The sequence below is a fragment of the Acanthopagrus latus genome, chromosome 8 (assembly GCF_904848185.1).
Source record: "Acanthopagrus latus isolate v.2019 chromosome 8, fAcaLat1.1, whole genome shotgun sequence".
Lineage (NCBI taxonomy): Eukaryota > Metazoa > Chordata > Actinopteri > Spariformes > Sparidae > Acanthopagrus > Acanthopagrus latus.
The window spans coordinates 26,275,583-26,297,032 of NC_051046.1; the positions used below are offsets into that span (position 1 = coordinate 26,275,583).

Below are 21,450 nucleotides of genomic sequence, written 5' to 3' on the forward strand. Positions count from 1 at the left end.
CTGTACAAACCGCTGTGTTCACTGTCTTCATAGATAACGCCCTAAAAAAACAAAAACAAAAGAACATTGTCGACATTGCACTAAGAGCTAAGATGAGCACTTAGGATTTTCAGCATCAGCTTCTCTTTGTTTTGTGTGACCTTATTAAAATGTATTAACTGACATATTTTCTCTGTCTGAGGGATGTGAGCACACATCCTGTCCAGTGTTGTCTCTTTAAAATCGATTGTGCGTGTTGACCTATTAAAGCACTGTTAAGCAAATTGTGTTTTTGAACGATGTCCCAGTGTCCTCTCTGCCAACAGCCAAGACTAACTGCTAAAAGTGGCCTTCTCAATGGCCGCCTCAGCTTCCTCTGAGTGGGCGCCATCTTACTGTTTCCCTTGGAGGCAGGACGACGCTGTGGGGAGCCAGTCCGCTGTCTTCCAAGTGTTGCTGGCTGAACTAATATCAAAGGTAATGTAGCTGAGCTTTATCAAGGAACCACAATCTTATATTTCACTTAAAACAACAAAAAGTGTAATTCCAACAAAATGTATACCATGTTTTTAAGGATATATCTTAAAATGAATGGCCATAGTCAGCCATTGGCAAGTTTTATGCTAAGGTTAGCTAACGTTTTCACATTAGCTTTTGGTTAAAGCTAACCTACATTTTTGGCTAATGTTTGATTCTAGTGCTGATTCAATAGTGAACTCTAAGACAATACATTTACAATACATTTTTTTATTTTCAGTCATAATTCAGATGATTGAAGTCAAACTGCAAAGCATGATATTAATGGATAATTGAAATTATTTGTGACTATTTTAATAGAGTTTCTCTTGCTATCTAGCTAGCTTAAACTTTTTGCTACTCCATATTAAGAAAAGTCACGGGACTAAGACAGGGTAATGCTAATATGGAAACTGTTACTGTAGAATAACTTCAACTGACAAAGGAGCCAAATATGCATTAATTGCATTAAACAATGTCGAACCTAATGTTAAAAGAGAAGTGCAGCTTGCAACTAATTTAGCAGTTAACTTCCCCCAGATTTAAAGAAAAAACAACAAAGCTTATGTAAAGAGCTTGTTATTTTGCCTTTAGTTACAATATCAATAGGGACTGGTGCAGAATAACATCAATAATCTTTATTGACAATATGTCAAAACAAAAAAAACCCCAAAAACATCAGACTCTTTGTCTGTGTAATACTGCAGGTATTTTCCACAGCAGACATAATGACTTGTAAGCATAAGTGTTACTAATAACATTAACAGTATCTCTGTTCTATTCCTGTAAGACACCATGACAGTGCTTAAGTTAGGCAGTATGAACAAAATCACCAGCCTGAAACTAAAGCAGCTAAATGGAATTCAGCCATCATTAATATTATTTTATACACCTGTGCTTTTACTTGGACATGACAAAATGTCCTCTGGGAAAAGGACATCTTTTAGCACATGTTTACACCAGTACTGCAGTATTTCAGTCATTGTATTGCTGTAAGCTATACTGTGATTACTTGTAGGACAATCTCATGGCTTTGGTTTAACTTCCTTTTCCACTGCGCATTACAGAACATTAACTAACATAACTCACCCAAAGCTAATACAGACATCATGTAGCTTGATAGAAATGTTCCCATTTAATGGACAGCAGTTCTATTAATTTGTCTTTTTCATGGCTTAGAGATGGTGGTTAATACCTGCTCAAGTGAATCACAGGAGAAACAAATAAAGACATTGTGGACTACTCCCTCACTCACAGTCACATGCCCATTCACAGTGTGCACATAAGACACACACACACTATCACTTTGACACACTAACGCCCATTTGCACACCCCCTCCCTCCCTCCTCAGCCTGGGGTCACACTGTCATTTTACGATAGTAGCCAATTCTAGCAGGGATCATTTAATTCTCCAACATGATTGATACCGGCGCAGGTTAAATGGGAGAAAAAAGGTCTGTTCTATTAAGAGATCAGTGGCTAGTGGAGACCTCCCACTTAAATAGTCATATCCCCCCATAGGTGTGTGTTTGCACATATGCAGTGTGTGTCTCACTCAGTTTCTTGGTTATGTCGAGGGGACAGAGACAGTTGCACAGGACCATCCACAGGTCAAATTAAATAACCTAGATAATTTAAAAAGCATTGACAGTGCAATTTGTCCATTCGGTGTTATTGCTATGACCCCTATTAGTGTCAATGGGCTGGTTCATTTGAACCTAGATGGCTTATCAAGGTGTTATCTCCTTACTGCGAAGGAAGTGGTGTAAAACAAAGAAAGAAAAAACCCTAATGTTCATTTCAAAGCCATTAGGTTAGATTGTAGTAATTGAGAAACATTATGAGGCTTTAATGTGCTACCCTATTATTTCTAATAAAATCATTTAGCAGTAAAACTTGCAGATGAGGAAGTAATTATAAGCTTATAAGTGGAAAAGCAGGGTTAGGGTTAGAGTGTTACTGCTTATTAAGCAGCCAATTCTATTAACCTTTTTCAACAAAAGTTTTTTTTTCCTTGATTAACAGGCAGCAGAGGCCCAGTGGGACCTTGGCCTGCCCTCAAACAACATCATGGATCTCACTGCAGACTCTGGGACACTCCCTACCCACACCACTGTAAGTTACAACTTCTGACAGTAGAGGACAAAGCAAAAACCTCCATCTATGATTTGTTCATTCATCTGAAGGTTTCATTTAATAAAAAAATATTTTGATATAAGTAATTATTAGGTCTTCTCCCCCTCTCAGTTTTATTGTCAGAAACAAAACATGGAATATTTTTTGCATATCAGTTAAAAGCTTCAGGACACCTACATTAGTTACACTGCTAAGCTGATGAATCACAAATTAAACTTGTTCAACTGTTGCTTTTAATTTGGTTTATTTAGGCTGTGTACTCTTTCTTATTGTATGCTCGAGTAAAAGACTTTGAACAAACACTGTCTTTGTACTACAGCCACTGCATTTGTCTGATAATCTTAAATTAACTTTGAAATTAAATTAAATTTAGCCTGAATTTTTTGTGTCTGAAGATTTGCAAACTGATTTGTGTCTTTTGGATTATGTAGGCTTTTGAATACTTTAGTAAGATCCTCTGTCTTTTCCTATGCAGGTAGGAGGACTTGCGTTGGAGCAGGAGCTGTCTCTGTCCAGCACTTGTTGTCAAACAGAAAGCGGAGGCTCCATCTTACTGCAGCTGTTGGAATTTAAAATGCATCTTCTTGAGGTTGTAGAGGAGCTGCATATACGGAGGGTATAGTAGCTATTGTTGGTTCTTAAATGTATAATATACATTTTTATTGATTTGAATGATTTGAATTAATGTAGAACTGAGTGTTCATGTAATTCATTTAATTGAGTTGAAGTGAAGTTTGTGAGTTAAATCCAGAGACCCCTCTTTTTGTAGTGTAAAATAAAATACAAAAACTTTTCACAATACTATGGTTACAGTTATCATTACATTTTTCTTAATTTCAGTTCATTTAATTTTTAACTAATAATTTAACTTAAAGGGGTATTTTTTTAAACCAGTGCCCTATCTTAACATTATTTGGTGTGAAATTATTCATATTTACTTGAAAATTTTTGATTGGACCAGCAGCTCCTGTCCAGCTCCAACCAAGAAAGATTTGTCCTCTAAAAGTTCTTGTTTTTGTTACTGACAGACTGGCGTTTTTATTCTAAGTGTCTGACAACATTTCAGAAATAATTCCTACAGAGATTTTTTTTTTTTTTTTTTTTTAATATAATAAGATCTGTTTTCTTACCAGAAACACAAGTCTCATTCTAGGAGTCTCCCGCTGAAGTCTTGCAAGCCAAGTGGTTATTGTTGTTGGATCATCCAGATTGTCAAAGCTGGTATATGCAGCTATGACTTAAATAAAATTAATAATACAGTTGTGCTGGCATTTCATCTTGGTAAACGATACTTTGCCTGAAATGATAGTTGTGTTTGTGCAACAAAACAGATCTTATAATTTAACAAACAGGTATATCTCTGTAAGAATTGTGTCTGTAATGTTGTCAGATGCTTAACTTCCTTAAATCATCATCCTGTCGGTAGCAATACAAACACTGTCAGAGGATGTAACTTTGATCACCACAGTGGCTCAGGTTTAAAGATACTGGAATTTTCCAGTTTCTCGGTTAACTCACATTTTTAAGTTAGGGTTAATTTAACCAGCTTGAAATTATTTCTAATGTATCTTGTAATAAATTGCAAAATATCGTATTGTTTTCAGGGGATTGCATACTCCCTCTTTACTTCTGTGTCATATCACTATTTGCTGGGTAGATCTTAGACACTAATGGCTTTCTGACTAAAGAGCAGTGTAATTTCATAGACACAGTAGGGGAGTTGCTATCATACATCCTTACAGGAAGCCATCTGCCCCTTTTGGCTATCTGGACAATAAGAGCCAGCTCAGTTTGATGCACATCGTTTCAAGATGGGGGTCACATAAACCATTTGGCCCCTGACCAATAAGTAGAGAGGAAATTTGTTTGCAAAAATAACAGAAATAAATAATGCTTTCTACCCTCCAGCAAGGACTTTAAACCAGACAGCGCACTCTGAGTGTGCTTAAAGGTTTGGGGAGCAAAAATGGGATGTTGGTCGTTTGTTGTCATTATGTTTTTATTGTTATAGTCATGTTAACTGGGACACAAACATAAGATGGTATATCAGTCTTATCCTCCTCAGGCACTGCTGCTATCAAAGTAGCACTTTGCAGTTGTGTCGTTCATTTGGGGGGGATGAGGTTGAGAAGTGAGAGGATGTCATGATGATGCCGGACATTCCTGAGCAGGTCAAATTCCAGTGGGTTTGTTTTCTTTTTTAATAGAGTGCACCCCACTGCCATAGTTGGTGAGAATGTGGTGCACTGATATACTATATGTATAAAAAGATACTGTTAAAGGTGAGTACTGTAGTGGAAAAATACTGCACATATAGGACATCCGTTAAGTGTGCATATGATAGTGTGAGATGAGAATCCATTTGCATTATTCAAATAAAGACTGTTTATTCTCAGTGAGATGTAAATAAAGACTTATTATCTCATCATCAGATATAATGGAAAACTTTAAGATGAACTATGTCAAACTTTTCTTACTAAACTATTACATAAAACATCACTTTTCCAGGCCAAGATACTTTATTTTCCTTTTTAATGTCCAGTAAAAACCAGCCATTCAGAACAGCAGTAAAACACTAAAGACATGAATGGGTCAGGGTATATAGTATATAATGTTAACAGGCATGAATTTTCACGTAATAAGTGAACTCACATATTATGAAATATTGTTTGGCAAATATATAAATTAAAGGCTTTAGTGCCCTGAGTTGATCTGCAGTTGCCTATTTTGAATTACACGGATTACCAGGCCAGCACTCCAGTGTCTTTCCTTTTACCACATTTACACACTCTCACTCTATAACACACACAAAATTATTTCTCAGTGGAAAAATAACAGCTTTATCTCCTGTGCACTCCTTTGTTTTTAAAGTGCAGCGCCACGCTGGTAGCATAGTTTAATAGGAACTTATAAAATAAACTCAGTGAGTTAACCAGCTCCCACATGCACATAAAAAAGTCCCATGGATATAGAGAGCAATTGACTTTTACCTGCCTTCTCAGGGGGAAGAGGGAGGATAGGGATGGGTTTCCACAAATATCACCTCCCCTCTAATGTTCCTTTTCTTTGTGTGCATCTGCAAAAGATACGCAGGAATGAACCAAAGAAACTTGGTGCAGTTTGAAGTCCTTGCGCAACTCCACAGTTTGATGTGCCCACACAATGGAAGAGATAAAGGATTTTCAGTTTGTACAATGCATGCTGAGATACCACTGTACCAACCATCAGCCCATCTGAATTCATAGCTTGGATGGATGATTGTCAGCTTTTATATAAATTATGTCTTTCCATGGTTCAGCATGCAGAGACACGCTTCGAGGATCAGATCAGTACGCTGGTGTTGGAGAAACAGGAGCTGGAGTGGGAGAAGGTACGGCTGGGCTTAGCTTGCTTTACATCAACCTCTCTAATAGCTATATTTAGGTACTTTACCAAAGATCATTCTTGTATTCATGCTGAGCAAATAGTTTATTTTTAATTGGGGTTGTCTTTTCTTGTATAACAGGAATCCCTACAGCATCAAAGTGAAACCATGGCGAACCAGCACACAGAGTCAATAATGAATGTTAGGAAGCAGGTATGTTGTCACTGCATGTTACAATTTTTATATCTAAACCTCTGAAACTCTTTCAACAAAGTATTAAACCCTTGACAACAATATATGTTCTTTAAGTTTCAGGCCAAAATAAGACACATTGAGGAGGAGAAGGTATGAAGAGCATATTCCCAAACACGTCAATACTCAGAGTATTTTATTCAATTAATGTTTTTAGTGGAGTAGTAAATTAATTCATCTCTGTTGCACAATCTTGGCCCTTGGAGTGGATTCTTCTCTGCTGTGCTTAGGTTTTTTATTGCTTTTTTGACGCTCGCAGTAATAATCTAACATTTCAGGGCAAACACCAGGTCAGTGCTGAGCTAAAAGACAAGGAGATTAACAACTTGAAAGGAGAGTTGAAGTCGCTACAGGTACTGAGTTGTGCAACACTCTTCTCTCTGTCTCTATTTCTCACAAACACACCAGCACTCCCACTCATCCCATCACCTTCCTTCCTTCTGTCTCTCACTTTCTTTAATATCAGGAAAAAAAAACAGAATTTGACTGGTCAAAGAGGTAAGTAAAGAAATTTGGCTCATGCCCAACCAGAGTCAAGGGCATATGGTGTTAGTGCAGAGGCCTGACACAGTCTGGCTCCCAGAGTGTTCATCTTCAATCTTGACACCACTGAGGTGATATACAGCCGTCCCCATGGTCGGCTGCACTTTAACAGCCCAGCCGTGTTACAGAGACAATAGAGACTGTTTTTGATATTCTATCTGGGAGACACTGACTGCCGTATTTGGCCAAAGTGAGGCCCAATTGTTTTCATTCCTGGGACACGGTCTGGTGGACTCCTTTAATTTAATACACTTCCACATCAATGGCAGTTGGGATTGAAGTGATTTAATTGCCATACGTGGACAGTCTGCTAAATTACAAAATTTAGCTCCATTGGAACCGTATGGTTCAATTCATCTATAATTTAATCTAAGTTAAATCATGGCAGCAGTTTTAATCTCAGTGAATGATCTGGTTGATGAATACCCATAGTAATAAAGTTCAGTATTTATAAGTCAATCAAACAAATAATAGGGTTATGACTGCCCACACCTACATTCATATAAAAGGCAAATGTTAAATTAATGTAGACAAAAGGTAAGGACCTTTTTGTGTGTATATAAATATAATCAAAGAGCTCTTACCAACATGGAATCTGCAACATTGTTTAAAATCAATGAATTGTTTTAGTATTTTCAGATTTTCTATCATTAATGATTTTAAATCATTGTAAATGTCATATCTTTTGGTTGGTTGGATAAAGTTGGATCTTTGAAGATGTCATCTCAGGGTCTTAGAGTCTCTGATGGTTGTTTTTCACTATTCATTATACCATTAGTAGATGAGTTATCGATTAATGAAAAAAACGCAGAGTAATCAGTAGTGAAAACAATGATTAGTCGTCCTTCATCAGTAAAAGCACATTCTGTCAAATATGTTTCATGTTTGTATGTAGATAATTGACAATACATAAATATGCATTCAGTTTTATATATGTTTATATGATAAATTATTTACAGATGACAAAGTGTTTGTGTTCAGGTTTCATAAAATGTGACTAATCAAAAAATTATATCCTAAAGTTGATCAATCTAAACAATAGTCTATGATGAGAAATCTCTAACTAAAAAAATCCAATCTAACTATTTTGAAGCTTTCAGTCTTAACACATAATCTTCATTTGATAGAAGTTTAGAAGTTGCCATGTTCATATAAAATTTCAGCTGTTTAAAAACATATCCCTGAACACTTAACAGCCGACAGATTAATAGAACCTGAAGCTCCATTCAACAGCAGTTTTATTTGTATGTTGTATAATTATGTGGCATCTTGATTAAATGTGTTCACAAATGTGGTATATTTGTTAAATGTACAGAAAATCTTGTCACTGGCAATTGTAACATCTTAGCCTTTCATTTTTGTGAATGATGAGATAAAGGATAGTAACAGATATTGCCCTTGTCATCAGAGCTGAAACCTTTTATCTCAGATTTTCTTTTACTGCTGTTTTGCAGTTGCTGAAGTATAACTTGGAGAAGAAATCAAGCGAGCTGGTAAGGAAGTATTTTCCACTTGTACAAATTGTTGACAGTGGATGGGTGGGAGGGAGACAAATTAAAAGAGGAGGATGAGAGACTGGTGTTAAGGAGAGATGGGGTTTGAGGGAAGAGCTCATCAGGAGTAACGGATAGGGAGTGTGTGACACTTTGAACTGCCAGCACAGCAGAGAAAATATCTCTATTAAAATATTTTATAACTGGGCCTCGCTCGGTTTAACCTTCTTCACATAACAGTGGCTCAGCAGAGTGAGAGGGAGTCGAAGCAAGCTGGTGTATTGGAGAGAGGGACGGGGGGAGTGAGAATGAGAGTGAAGGGAGTGAGGGGGACAACGAGATAGAAGAAAAGAATCTGCTCAGCTTGATACAGACAATCAAACTGTAATGGCAGTCTGAGGAGCGATAAAGGGCTCTGAGGCATGAGCTGAGTTGATTCCTTCACTTCACAGAGAGAGACAGACCCGAGCTGTGTTAAGCCATGATCCTCTCATTCAGTTGACAGCTGTTTTCCCTGTAGTATTCTATGTCTGACAAAATGAGTACAGACACAGAACCAGCAGTAATTTACTCAGCTTAACAGACAGACTTAAGTTAGAAGAAATCCACCTCCCAGAACCTCTAAAAGTCACTTATTTACATTTGACATCTCGTCTGTTGTATCAAGAACGACATGGGAAAAATTGGGTTTTACAGGGGGTTATGTGTGAGACTATGTCTTGGCAGGAGAGGTGACTTCCTGGAGCCTTGGTTACCTGTGGACAGAGCCAGACTAGTTGTTTCCCTCTGCTTTTAGTTGTCATGCTAGACCAACTTAACCCACAGCTGGCTTCATATTTAACACATGATTCACGAGATTGGTATTGAACCAGTCACCCTCGACAAGAAAGTGAATATCTGTATTTCTCAATGTTAAAACCCACGTTTTTTAGTTGAACATTTTTTTTTCACAGTTCATTTTCACTTCTCCTGTCATCAACTTGTTCTGGCAGTATTTTTCTGTTTTGCTTGGAACATGTTTTGTTGTGGTGTTTCTTAACTCAACCTACACATTTCTGTTCGTCAAACAGTATCCAAACAATTGCAACTTTTTCTCTCTACAGAGAGCACTCATTTCTCTGTCTGCTTTAACTGTACCCCTTCCACAGGAACAGAAACTGGTGTTGCAGAACAGGTCGAAAGACAACCATTTGAACCAGCTGGTGGAGATTGAGAAACGATTCAGCGCTCTGTCGAGACAATGTGCCATGGTCAAGCAGGCCCATGAGACACTAGAGCAGAATGGTAGTGAACGTATGGATTGATAAATCCATACACAAAATGATAGATTTACAGTTGTCATTTTTTTGTCAGTGCCTGTAGGTTTAAAATTATACTTTGCTGTGATGACCAACTGCTGCAACAACAATCTACATAGGTCGTGTTGCTTGTTACAGAGGGTGTGTGTGTGTGTGTGTGTGTGTGTGTGTGTGTGTGTGTGTGTGTGTGTGTGTGTGTGTGTGTGTGTGTTTGTGTGTGTGTGTTAGATCTTACCAGAATGGGCTCTGTTTTGCCATAGAGCAGCCTGAATTCTTTAGGGTATGAATGCAAAAAGGCGCTGGAAACACTTTGCAGGGAAATTGGTCTGTGCTGATTTGACCAAGTGCTGTGACTCAGCTCTTTCAGTATTTTCAGCAGCACATTAATTCCTGCAAATATCATTATATATATTTTATTATCATTAACCCAACAAAATATCCTCACACCAGTAATATCAGCAGGCCAGGATCCATGCATCCATGTTGTTGACAGCAAATATGCATCCTGACACACAACTCGGGGATTTTATTAATATGAAATGGTAAGCCCTAGATGGTTTAGTGCTAAATCTCAGCTTTCACATTCAGTGTTACTTACATCATGTGTCTTTGCCATCATATGGTTCAGTCAGAGAGTATGAAAAAAACACTCTGCTTGTAAAATGCAGGGGGCCCCATTTGATATTTGATATGATGTGTTTACATAATGTATATGTCACGTGAATGTTGACAATAATAGACAGCTGCGTCTCTGGAGGCAAAGTCCTACCAATACATCACTGTATATGCTGTTGAAGTACATAAGGTTACTGTTGTTGTCAGTTATTTATGTCATAGCATTACAACGATGGTGTCTTACTGTTTGTAATTCTTACAGTTGATGAGGCCATGAAAAGAAATAAGAAATTGACTTCTGCAAATGAAAAACTAGAAGCAACTATTGTATCACTGAAGAAGGTATGTGGGGAAGTGCCTTAAAATGTTGTAATATTTGTAATATAACATTAGTTGACATGTATAAATGTCTGTCACACAACATTTATTTGAATGTGTTGTATTTGTCATCCTGGATCAAAGCCAGTCAAAATCCATAGTTTCCCAAGAAATAATATTAGTATTAGTAACTAGTATACAATAATATTTTAAGAAAATGTATTGTAAGTATTAAAAGGTGCAGTTAGCAATTCTGGGGAATTCTGGAGTTATTTGATTGTTGTCTCGTTCCCTCATAGCCAGCGCTTTGGGCTGTTGAGTCAGGCAGGCCACCAACCCAAGTATCTGTATTTGACGACATGGGAATGAGTCAACAATCAACTATCTCACACATTGCACCTTTAAACAAAAGTAATCAGCTTGAATAATTTCAGAGAAAGCAACTGGAATAGTTTTGTACATTTGATATGATTTAATGTATGGTGCTTTTTCAGGAATTGGAGGAGGTCAATAGCAATCTGATCAAGGTCAAGATGTCTTCAGTTAGACTTGATAAGAACCCCAGTCCAACAGGCAGAGAGCAGCGTATACAGCAGCTGCACCAGAAACTGACTATGGTAAACAACAATCACTTAATAGTTAATGCTAGTCCTAAAACTGGCTAGCACTGATCTCTGATATAACAGTCAATAGTGGTAACAGTTCAGACTATAATGATGTGTTATTTTTCTTTATTTCTTGTGCATGTTTAGGAAACTGAAATGAACAAGCAGCTCACGGAAGAAAATGTAGCTGGACGAGCAGAAAAACAGGTAAACTAGAAATTAGGAAGGGACCCATGTGACCACTACCTTAACCTTCTTTTTTGCTGATACTTTGTCACATTTGAAAGTGCTAATATGCTTGACCAGTTAACTGTATTGTCGTATAGTAACTTCATTCTTTACACAGAATAGTGTGTGTGTGTGTGTGTGTGTGTGTGTGTGTGCGTGTGTGTGTGTGTGCGCGCGCGCGTGCGTGTGTGTGTGTGTGTGTGTGTGTTTAGGAGGTGATGAGGTCTTTGCAGCATACCCAGCAGCTGTTGTTGACTCAGACACAGACAGTAAGCAGAGTAGAGCTGGAGCTGCAGATGCAAAGAGAACAGTACCAGGTCCGAATTTGACTCTCATATTTGTCTTGAATTGACTTATTTTGAATAATACTTTCTTGCCACCTGAGCAGAGATTTATACCATATTTCCCTGTTTTCCACTATACTATGCATTTATTGATGTGGTTGTTTGGATAACATTCAGATTAAAATGTAATTTAAAATTAGATTTTAGATTAATTTCATCAATTTCATTTAAATTAAATTCAGAGTTTGAGCTCTATTAAAAGATTAAATGTAACTTTTTACATTTTGCAGCTTGATCTAAAAGTTTGAAAATAGCTACAGTAGCGGCAGTTACAGCTGCGATACCAGACAAAGAAGGATGAAGGAAATCTCATGGATAAAACTGTCTATAATGACTAATATCATTCTATTACACTGCCTTTTTAAACAGAAAAACAACAGCTCCTTGGAATTAAAAGCTAAACTCACATGGCGATACTTTTGTTGCTTTTTTCCATCATTTTTATTCTTTGACTGATGTACGTAAATGTACTTCAGAATGGATTTGAATGATAGAGGAAGTGGTGTATTTCTCCTGGTAGAACCTTGCACCACCCATTGGGCCCACGCACATCAGGAATTTTTCAGGGTCTATTTAAATGATTATAGTGTGAATTTACACAAGGACAGAAATAAATGACGACCATCGTTTCTTCTCATAAATGTGATTCATGTATACACACGTGAATATGGTCCCTTCCGCAACTGAATGATAGTGTGTTTATTCTCCATTTATGGCTTTACACTTTATTATTCTCTTTTCATCACTCTCTACCCCCTTCTCATTTTTAAGTCACCTATTCATTAATTTATTAAAATCATTATTAAAATGACACAAGCCTACTGATTTGTTTTAGCAAGAAGCCCTCTCTCTCCCTGCCCTGTTTAAGACCTTCTGTTCGCGTTAAATAAACACATAAAAATTTATTATTGCATTAAAAATCCTATGGGTGATTAATTTTATTGCAGGCCCTTAAGCAGGAACATGAGGTGATGCGAGAGAAAAGCAAGGCAACGGAAGACAAGGTGGTCCAACTGATGGAGAGCTACACTGCTTCCAAGACCAGCTGGGACAAAGAGGTAGAAGGAGAACTGTATTGTGAGCAAGCGCAGTATGATGGGGACATTTTTGAATATAAAAAAGCATTCATCAGAAACATCTGACACTAGTGATATTATCTTTAAATTAGCCTCTGTACCATTTTTTTATACAGAAGGAGGTGTTTCTGGATCGCATCGAGAGTGAGCAACAGGAACTTCAAGCACTGAAGGAAGCTTATGACAAACTTCATCAGAAATACACTGACCTGTCCTCACAGGCCAAAGTGCAGGCTCAGCAAATTTGTGAACTAGAGGTACAGACAGAAACACAGCAGAAACACACAGTGGCCTACATAACCAAAACACAGTGGAATTAGTAACGTTATGACACATAGACTCATGCATGAATAAAATTGTTTTTATTTCTTGCCTTTTACCTGAACAACCTTGCACCATTTTTCGTATGAAGATAAATGTAAAACATTGACCAAGTCCTACGGATATATTCGGCCCTCTGACTACTGCACAATATAACACAATACAACAAGCACTTGCTCAATAGTCTTATGGATCAAATGGTAAAAAAGGTTGTCTCAAGTAAATATTACAAAGAAAAACATGTTTACAGACCAGACCAAACTGCCTTTGAAAGGTTGTTTTTCAGCATGGTGCTTAAACAGTACAATCTTATAAATCCATGAACTTCTTACCATAATGTAGCTTATCAAGTTTTTGGTCAGATTGATTTTCAGTTTGGAGGCTATGGTACTGTTACTGTTAACACTTAAAAGTGTTTGAATAGAATATTTGATTAGAACGGTTTGAAATACACAAAAGAAATCCTTGATGAACTTTAGAAAGTTCAGGGATAGAGTGGTTCATCCAACAACATTGTTTTATTAACAATAGAGACAATAAAAGCAAGTGTAGTTGAGTGTGACATCCAATACATGTTTTTAGCAACACCAGCACTTACTTAGCACAACATTGCTAACTGAGTAAATGGTTGTAATATCAGAGAAAACTTGCCTCAGTTCATACAACTAGCTCAGCTCTTGAACATCCTTGCATTGTAGTGTGAGTGAGTGAATGAGTTCAGTCACAGCTGCAGGTGTTGTGGTAAAAAAGGTGAAATATAAGCAATTGTCTATCCTTAGCATTTAACTGTTTATTTTTCTCTACACAGAGGAGGGACAGCAGTCAGAGCCTCAGTGTTTCTACCCATCTCTTTCCCACTTTTGTGGACGAAACAAGAGGAGAGGAAACCTATAATGAACACATCTCCAGCTCTGAGCCACCTGTCTTTGGCAGCCTGCAGCACTTGGCCTCGTCTCAGACCAAGAAGCCAGACTGTCTTAATGAGACAGATGTGATGACTCAGCCAGTAGTCACTGGATCACCTGGAGGTCAGACATTTAAAGTAAACATACAGAAAATAATGATAAATGATTAAATGATAAAATAATCATATGTCATGACTTGTTATATCATAACATAACATAACATTATTGTGACTTTTTACACTGTTTTGTTAGATATTTAGAAAGCTACGGTATTTTTATGACCAGTACAATTCAACATGAATGTTGTGTTCTTTTTTAGAGCAAGAAATCCCAATCCCCCATCAACAGTCTCAATTTAAACAGTCCCTAAACACATCAAACCTTGATACCTGCGCACTTAACAACAACCTTTTCAACCGCTGTTGTCAATCTGGAATAACAGGCAGTGACAGCAGCGTGTCAAACAAACACATCAAAAACTCTACTCGTCAGAGTGATCCTGATGTAGTTTCAGATTTAATTGACACTGCTTCCTCTGGGTCTGCTAATGGTCCACTGATTAGCAGAGGTAGCAATGTGAGCAACACCTCAGGTGCATCAGTTTCTGGTTACATATCTGTTGATGGATCTGGAGACTTACTGAGCAAAGAAAAGAGTGACGGAGGTGAGAAAGAACTGGGATGGAAAGATGAGGTGGAACATGGAAGAAGCACCAGAGAAGAGGAGACAACAAGTGGGATGCAGCAGTGGAATAAAGTAGAAGTCCTAGGAGAAAATGTAAAATTGGGAAGAAGCACTACAGAAACGAGAGGAATGCTCATGGCCAAAACAGCAGATAGAAGAGAGGATATCCAGCGGTCAACAGAGGATTCAAGGGACACCAAACAGCCTAAAAGGGAAGCAAAAGAAGGAGAAGGAACATATAGAGTGGAGGAGAGAGGGAAGACAGGGTCACACACTCCAGAAATGCAGATACCGGCCCAGACGATTACTGATACAACTACTAAGAAGAGCCACGCACAGCAGGTCATTGACTTCATGGACACAGAGTCACCACTGACTGCCTCTGAGTCCTCAGACTTTTCGAAGAGTCTGTCTCACAATGTCAGTGTGATGGTTGCTGACTACAGGCTTGTGAACACAGCATATGAATTGAGAAGAGAAGTACATGCCTTCCGCTCTGATGAGCACCAAAATGCCAATGATGGACACTGTCATGACGAGCCCCAAACCTTTGCTCAAGATTTACTTGATCAAGTGTATGAGAAAACCATGCAAGAGATGCCATCTGGCAAATCCATAGCCAACATCCCCACTGAAGTTTTTGAACATCTGAATCAGTCAAGTGTTGGAAACTCACAGACCAATACTGTGGCATTACCTACTCAGTCAAATAATATTGTCAGTATCCAAGAGTTAGAGACAAATGCAGCACAAACACAATCTAGTAAGCCTTCCGTCATTACCAGAAACATGGAGCAAACAGATGAAATATGTGATTCACGTTTGAGGGACGATTGTGTGTTAGTGACAACAATGTTTGAACTACGAGCATCACCTCAAAGTCAGGAGACATCAGAGCGGGAGTGTGGACAGCAGAGGTCTCTGGTAACTGATGATGAGGATGGTGATTCCAGTGCATCTATGAAGAGGGAAGGTCAGTCAGATGTAGACACAAGTGAAAACGATACCTGTGAGACTGTCCCAGAACATGTGAAGAAATCTGACGTAAAGAAGGCCTGCGTTGATGCCACAATTGATATGGTGACCATTGCGCCTGAGGCTGAGACTGGCAGCTGTCAGGAGCACATGAAACATGAAAACTTTGAGAACACAGGAGATGAAAAGAAGACCAAAAGAGTAGTCTGTCCAAGTCATGAGAGTGATGCATCACCTGGGACCAGCAGTGCAATATGCTATGTGCAGTCTACAGCAAAAGAAATGCTGCTTGAAGACACTAACAATGAGTCATCTCTGCCCAGCAACACCGCTTACAAGTCATCATTAGACTGGAGCTGCACTCAGAGAAAAACAGTAAGCTGAGGCTGATGTGTCTGTTTTGCATCAGTTTGTCCAGTTATCACATTTTGAAATGCTAAGGTTTCATCCAGCTAAGTTTTACCAGAAGTTGCAAAATCAAAATGTTGGTGCCATTTAGAATTACAAATATGTTACAGCATAAAAAATCATTGTATACAAGATGAGTACTTTTTAAGTGGTTATAAGAAAACATTGTTTTTTCAGGGATCTGTTGCATCTGCGCAGAAACAAAGTGGTCCTGGTGGATTCCTCAGACATTCCTCCACCACAATACCCAGGTTCCTCAAAAGCAACCATAACAAAGGTGATGGTTGTGCCCTTAAAGTAGAGCTGAACTGTTGCTCCACTGGTAACCTCTTACAGACTGAACTCAGAGTGCATCTGCAGTTCATACCATCTCTAATGATCATTCATTCTTACCTTCTTGCTGTTCTTGCTGTCTCACCTCATTCTTCCTAGTCCCCTTGGTGGTTGCCAGTGCGTCAGATCTGTTGAATGCCTCCAGTGTCTCTGGGACCCTGACTTCCTGGAGGAGACACCAGCAGGGAGAGTTGAAGGCCATGGGAGAGACAGCAACAGCAGACATGGTCAGTTAAAGAAGCTGTTTTTTTATGACTTCCCCACCAACTGATACATGAAGCTCCATATACTATTAACTAACACGGGTAACAGAGATAAAACAACACTGATGATTTAAATGCCCCTACAGTACATCTCGTATGATATATTAATGAATCCTTACTGTATGAACTCAACTCACAGCTATGTGGAACATTTAATTTCAGCTGTTGAAGCCAGTGTCCAGGTATATTTCACCACAGTAAAGCCACTACATTGTTCTGCATTACAACTTGATGCTGAACAGCAGGAAAGGATCACAGTGTGATGTTCATATAGAAACATATGAGCCTCCTCAGAAAAAGTTAGAATGGCCCTTATAAAATATTTTCTCTATCAAATAAATTGGTCAGGTCGTTTATGTTCCACAGATTCTGAGCTTCAGCTCTTTATAAAATATGTGTGAGTGGACCTCAGGGGAAATTTGTGCTAGAGCTTAATGAATACTTGTTCTATATCAACCTGACATGTCCTTTTAATAACTACACAATACAATACTTTTTCAACATTTTTGTGGTACAGAAAGCTCAGAATGTGAGAGCAAGCAAATATGAGTTCAGGCCAACACATTGAACTGAATGTACAGAATATCTGAGAAAGATTTTAGACATATAAAACTCTGACATATGTTAAGTCAGGTGTTGAGTGAAAGGACGTAGCTGATACAGTATATGCTGAGCTCATGGACGTCTTGTAGATAGACAGCCAGACAGACAGAGAATGAACGACCTGTGGAAGAAAATCGAGCTAATGATGCTTGGGTACCTCTTCTCTCTCACTTACTCAGTCATTATCCATCTCCTCTCTCTCTCACTTCATCAGCTGTCTCTCACTCACTCACTTTCTTTCTCCATCCTCTTGCTAATTCTCTTTTTCATTCTGTGCTTCACTTTTTCACTCTCACACACTCTCATGCTCTCTTTTGTCACCATCACCGCAAACTGTCACCCTCTGTTTTATAAGATCCAGGTGCTGGCAATTGAGGGAGATAGAGTACAACATGACTTTAAAAAAAACTGCTCTGATAGTTTAACAAATTGTAGTGAGGGCCAGAGTCTTTATTTTCTGCAGACTCTGAACACTGGGAACGTCACACAGAGTTCAGTCCAGCTTTCTCTGGCCTGGATACTGTTACATATCAATTGCCACTGGTTTTTGTCTCCCCTGCATTTGTTTATCAGTTGATGTTCCTGAAAAGGCACTGAAGCTTGAGAAGAAATTAATCCTTTAAATCCTTTCTCCTAGGCTACAACTACAAGATCTACTATTTTTCTGTAGATGTTTGAGTTACACTGTACTTTTTGGTGTCACTTGCACACAGGAGAGCAGAGCTTCTCAGTCCATCAGTTCTTTTCCAGTCCCCACATCCTCCGTCACAGTCACCACACTACCATGGCAGAACACCCCAGGGTAAGTCCACTTACCCTACATAAAGAGGACCCAGTAGTGTCAACTAGAAACAATGTTCTGCCGTGAGTTCAAACTTGTTTCTGGTGGTCATACAAACATCAGAGAAGGTTGATGAAGGTTCTCATTCATCAAGTTCATGGTAATTCGAAGTGCTATATCCTAGCTTTTGTATTCAGTAAACTGAAAAAAGTCCAATTGCCTACAATGCAGCACATAGAATCAAAGAAAGTTCAGTAGATTTGACTGTTGTTGCAGGTCATCCACAATTACATTCATGTCCAGCCAGCTGAATAAAAACATTCTTGAATAGCCAGGCATTGTCCTTGATAACTTATCATTTATCAAAATGATATATTTAAACACTAACAGGGGACACTACCATTAACAAAGGACAAGGATATAGATTTAGAGCAGTATTATATATTTGATAAACAGTAACATTTATGCAGAGAAAACCTACCAAAAAGGTAGCCTGATGCTGTTGGCCACTTCTAAAGTGAATAGAAGGGCGTGTAGAGTGAGGACGACACAGGGTCAGTCTTAAGGCTTAACACTGAAGCACCATGAGGGTTATAACAAGTATGATATGTTGACACAATAAGTTATGAATATCAGTCTTAACTCATTATTTTAACATAGCATGAAGGTGCTTCAGAATTCTGTCAAGTGCTTTTCTTTAGGAGTTCTGCCATTGGAACGATGGTATTATAATTTCTAGAATAGCTAATGTAGTTTGTCTTTACACCAGGTGTAGCAGAGCTCCAGCTCCAGGTCCGAGTTCAGGTTTAGACTTTGAACTATCTTGCTCCGAGGAGAGGGAAGACCAACAGTCATCATTCAGAGCCCAGATCTCCAAAATTGAACATTTTCTCAACACAGAGAGGCTCCGTCTGCCCAAAAGACGAAGAACTGACAACTAAAACATTAAAACTTACTGTTCTATTAAGGGGTGCTACCCTATCTATGGTTCTGTAGCACATATTTGGTAACTGCTAGTCTAGGTTGAAATGTTCTGAATGTTCTTCATAGGAGCTATAATTTCCTATTCACTTTACCATTAACAACATTTCAATGTTTGATTTGACCGGAAAACTACACTATTCATTTGTTGTTGTGGCATGTCATTGTATAACTACAGCTAGGCAGGAGAAGAGGGAGCTGATTATTCCATTCAACATTTATATGACCTTACTATATTTTAAATATTTAAAGATAACGTTGTATGTGTACAAAGCAATGTTGAAATGTAAACATTATCATATATACTTTAAATAAAACATATGTGTTATATTTATCATTTGTTAACTTCATGAAGTTTTCCATTGTGTCCGTTGTTTTCCCAATAATCATGGCATTGAATTTGGTTCTAATATATGTTCCTCCCTTCAAAAGTATATTTGGATCAACAAATACAGTACAGCTAACAATGTACTGCCTCACTGACCAAATCAACACAACTTGGCACAGCAGACTCTACAAAAAGCTGGCAGTTTTTTATAGACAAGGACAAATTTAATGAATCAACAAAACAAGTGTGTTACATTTGGTTTACTGGAGTCATGTATTCACAGTCATGCATGGAACAGCAAACAGCCAGACAAATAAACAGAGAAGGCCAAGCACTGTTGTCAAAGGCCTGCAACTGTTAACATGCTAATGAATGTTAATTAGCGTCATGGCCAATCAGGGTTGCATGTCTCAGAGGAGCTCTAATTGTGGAGGCCCCTTTGGTCCACACTATGTTGTTTCCCCTGCTGCTGCTTCTGCTTCTGCTGCTGCTGTTTAAGACACAACTGGTTCAAATTTGTTAACACGTATTGACATACATTAAGAGATAACAATTAGCACAACCACCCCCAAACCCCTCCCGAACCTAATTAACAAATATCAATTAGCTAGCATTCTCTAATTAACACATGCTAACACATGCCTCTCGTTAACTTTATGTTCCTTGTAAGGATGATGGAGGAAAGAACATGTGGCCTGATGTGAGCATTAAAGCAGCTGACCACAGGGTTATGTGAGTTTGCACTTTAAGCCATCATTTCTCTGAACTGAGCGGTAAAAGCAGAAATTATTTTGGGTGACTAAATTGGTGTTGTTTCCAGTCTGATTCCAGGTGAGGAGGACACCTATCCTGAAAACACATCAATTTAAGCCCAATGAAATTCTGAACCCCCCCCAACAGTGAGAGACAACAGCTGCAGGGTGTCAGCCATTGACAACATGAACATTTAGCTCAAACTTAAAGTTAAAACATACTTGTATTAAAAAAAAAGTTTCCATTCATATCGATTTTTATCTAATTTTACAATTTTTTCTTCTTCTTTTCTGAAGTGATGGCATTGTTGTTTTTTTATGATAAAATCTGAATGTAAATTGCTTATTTATTTTCCCCAGAGTTTACTATAATTAGATGTTTTTGAAAGGTGCTATTTACATTTAGTTATTCCCATAAGTTGGCAAGTTAGCTAACTTTGCTATATTGATGAGACTGCACACATTTAACTTGAGTAGCACAACATGCTCAGTCACCCACACGCTCAAGCACCAAAAAACTTCTGATCATGTATATTTGATAATTTCATCATTTATGAACATGTGCACTTGAGCTATGAAGTTAGGAGTAAAACAGCTGTGCAACTTGAAAAATGTACCTGTGCCTTAAAATGCAGGGAGGTAAATAATTGGGTCATTTTGACTTTTTATTGATTTTTGATTGTGTGATTGATTTGGCTGACAGCATGTTTGGCAGTACTGGGTGCATATGTGGCTAGTTTGAACCTTACCATTGATAGCACCAGTGCAAGTCGTCATAATATTAGCTACTTTCTCTCTTAAACCTTGCGGCTTGTAACTGGGACCTGCAGGATTAATTTACATTCAATAGACAAGCTTTCACATGATCACTCTAAATAAAAATTATCACTTTGATGGCTGTGTGCAAAAACACTGCAAGCTTTTGTGTGTTCATGTTCACCACTCAACTATGGTGGTTTCTACTTTTGTTAGCTCCTGTGGCAGAACACGTATGGAGGGTCTTACCTTAAAATCTAGCCTCACTTTCTTAACATAAAAGTGCTAAGGTGCATCTCAGAAAGGGGCTCAATAGTAATGGCAGTTTTTTGGCTATGTCCAGTGGGTTTCAGTCAGTTGTAAGTGAGAACAGCAATACAAAGGAGTTATTAAAAGTCTAAAACTCATTTGACAAGCATAAGAAAGGTCGAACTATTTTCCTGTTTTCATGCAGAACCGCATAGATTTCTTTGTACAATTTTAAAGTCCTTATGCGGGACAGGTTCATGGACAGAGAAGTTTCTGTCAGTGGCCCAAAGCTGTCCTTGTTGACTTGATAAAGAAAATAGGCTTCTTCTCTCTTGAGCTCTCA

The 21,450-nt window shown here is 38.2% G+C and overlaps 1 protein-coding gene across 2 annotated transcripts; it reads left to right on the plus strand.

The window, feature by feature from the left end:
- The first annotated feature begins 97 nt into the window (after positions 1-97).
- Positions 98-19,372, plus strand: LOC119023994. 2 transcript variants are annotated; one of them, XM_037106348.1, is made up of 21 exons: positions 98-456; positions 2,522-2,611; positions 3,108-3,248; positions 5,931-6,002; positions 6,138-6,209; positions 6,306-6,341; positions 6,527-6,601; positions 8,246-8,284; positions 9,433-9,568; positions 10,460-10,539; positions 11,010-11,132; positions 11,268-11,327; positions 11,561-11,665; positions 12,640-12,750; positions 12,885-13,025; positions 13,898-14,117; positions 14,314-16,028; positions 16,239-16,338; positions 16,494-16,621; positions 17,974-18,062; positions 18,811-19,372. In XM_037106348.1, exons 1-21 carry the CDS (start codon positions 337-339, stop codon positions 18,980-18,982), a joined length of 3,825 nt encoding a protein of 1,274 aa, XP_036962243.1. In that variant the 5' UTR covers positions 98-336; the 3' UTR covers positions 18,983-19,372. The 2 variants fall into 2 exon arrangements, with proteins under 2 accessions (XP_036962243.1, XP_036962244.1); XM_037106349.1 differs by lacking the exons at positions 98-456; positions 2,522-2,611; positions 3,108-3,248 and adding an exon at positions 5,718-5,817.
- The last annotated feature ends 2,078 nt before the right edge of the window (positions 19,373-21,450 follow it).

Excerpts from the sequence above, each read along its gene's own strand:
- LOC119023994 (XM_037106348.1), top strand. The coding sequence starts at position 337 with ATGGCCGCCTCAGCTTCCTCTGAGTGGGCGCCATCTTACTGTTTCCCT. Across the intron at positions 6,342-6,526 it reads GACACATTGAGGAGGAGAAG|GGCAAACACCAGGTCAGTGC; the intron begins GTATGAAGAGCA and ends CTAACATTTCAG. Across the intron at positions 8,285-9,432 it reads AGAAGAAATCAAGCGAGCTG|GAACAGAAACTGGTGTTGCA; the intron begins GTAAGGAAGTAT and ends CCCCTTCCACAG.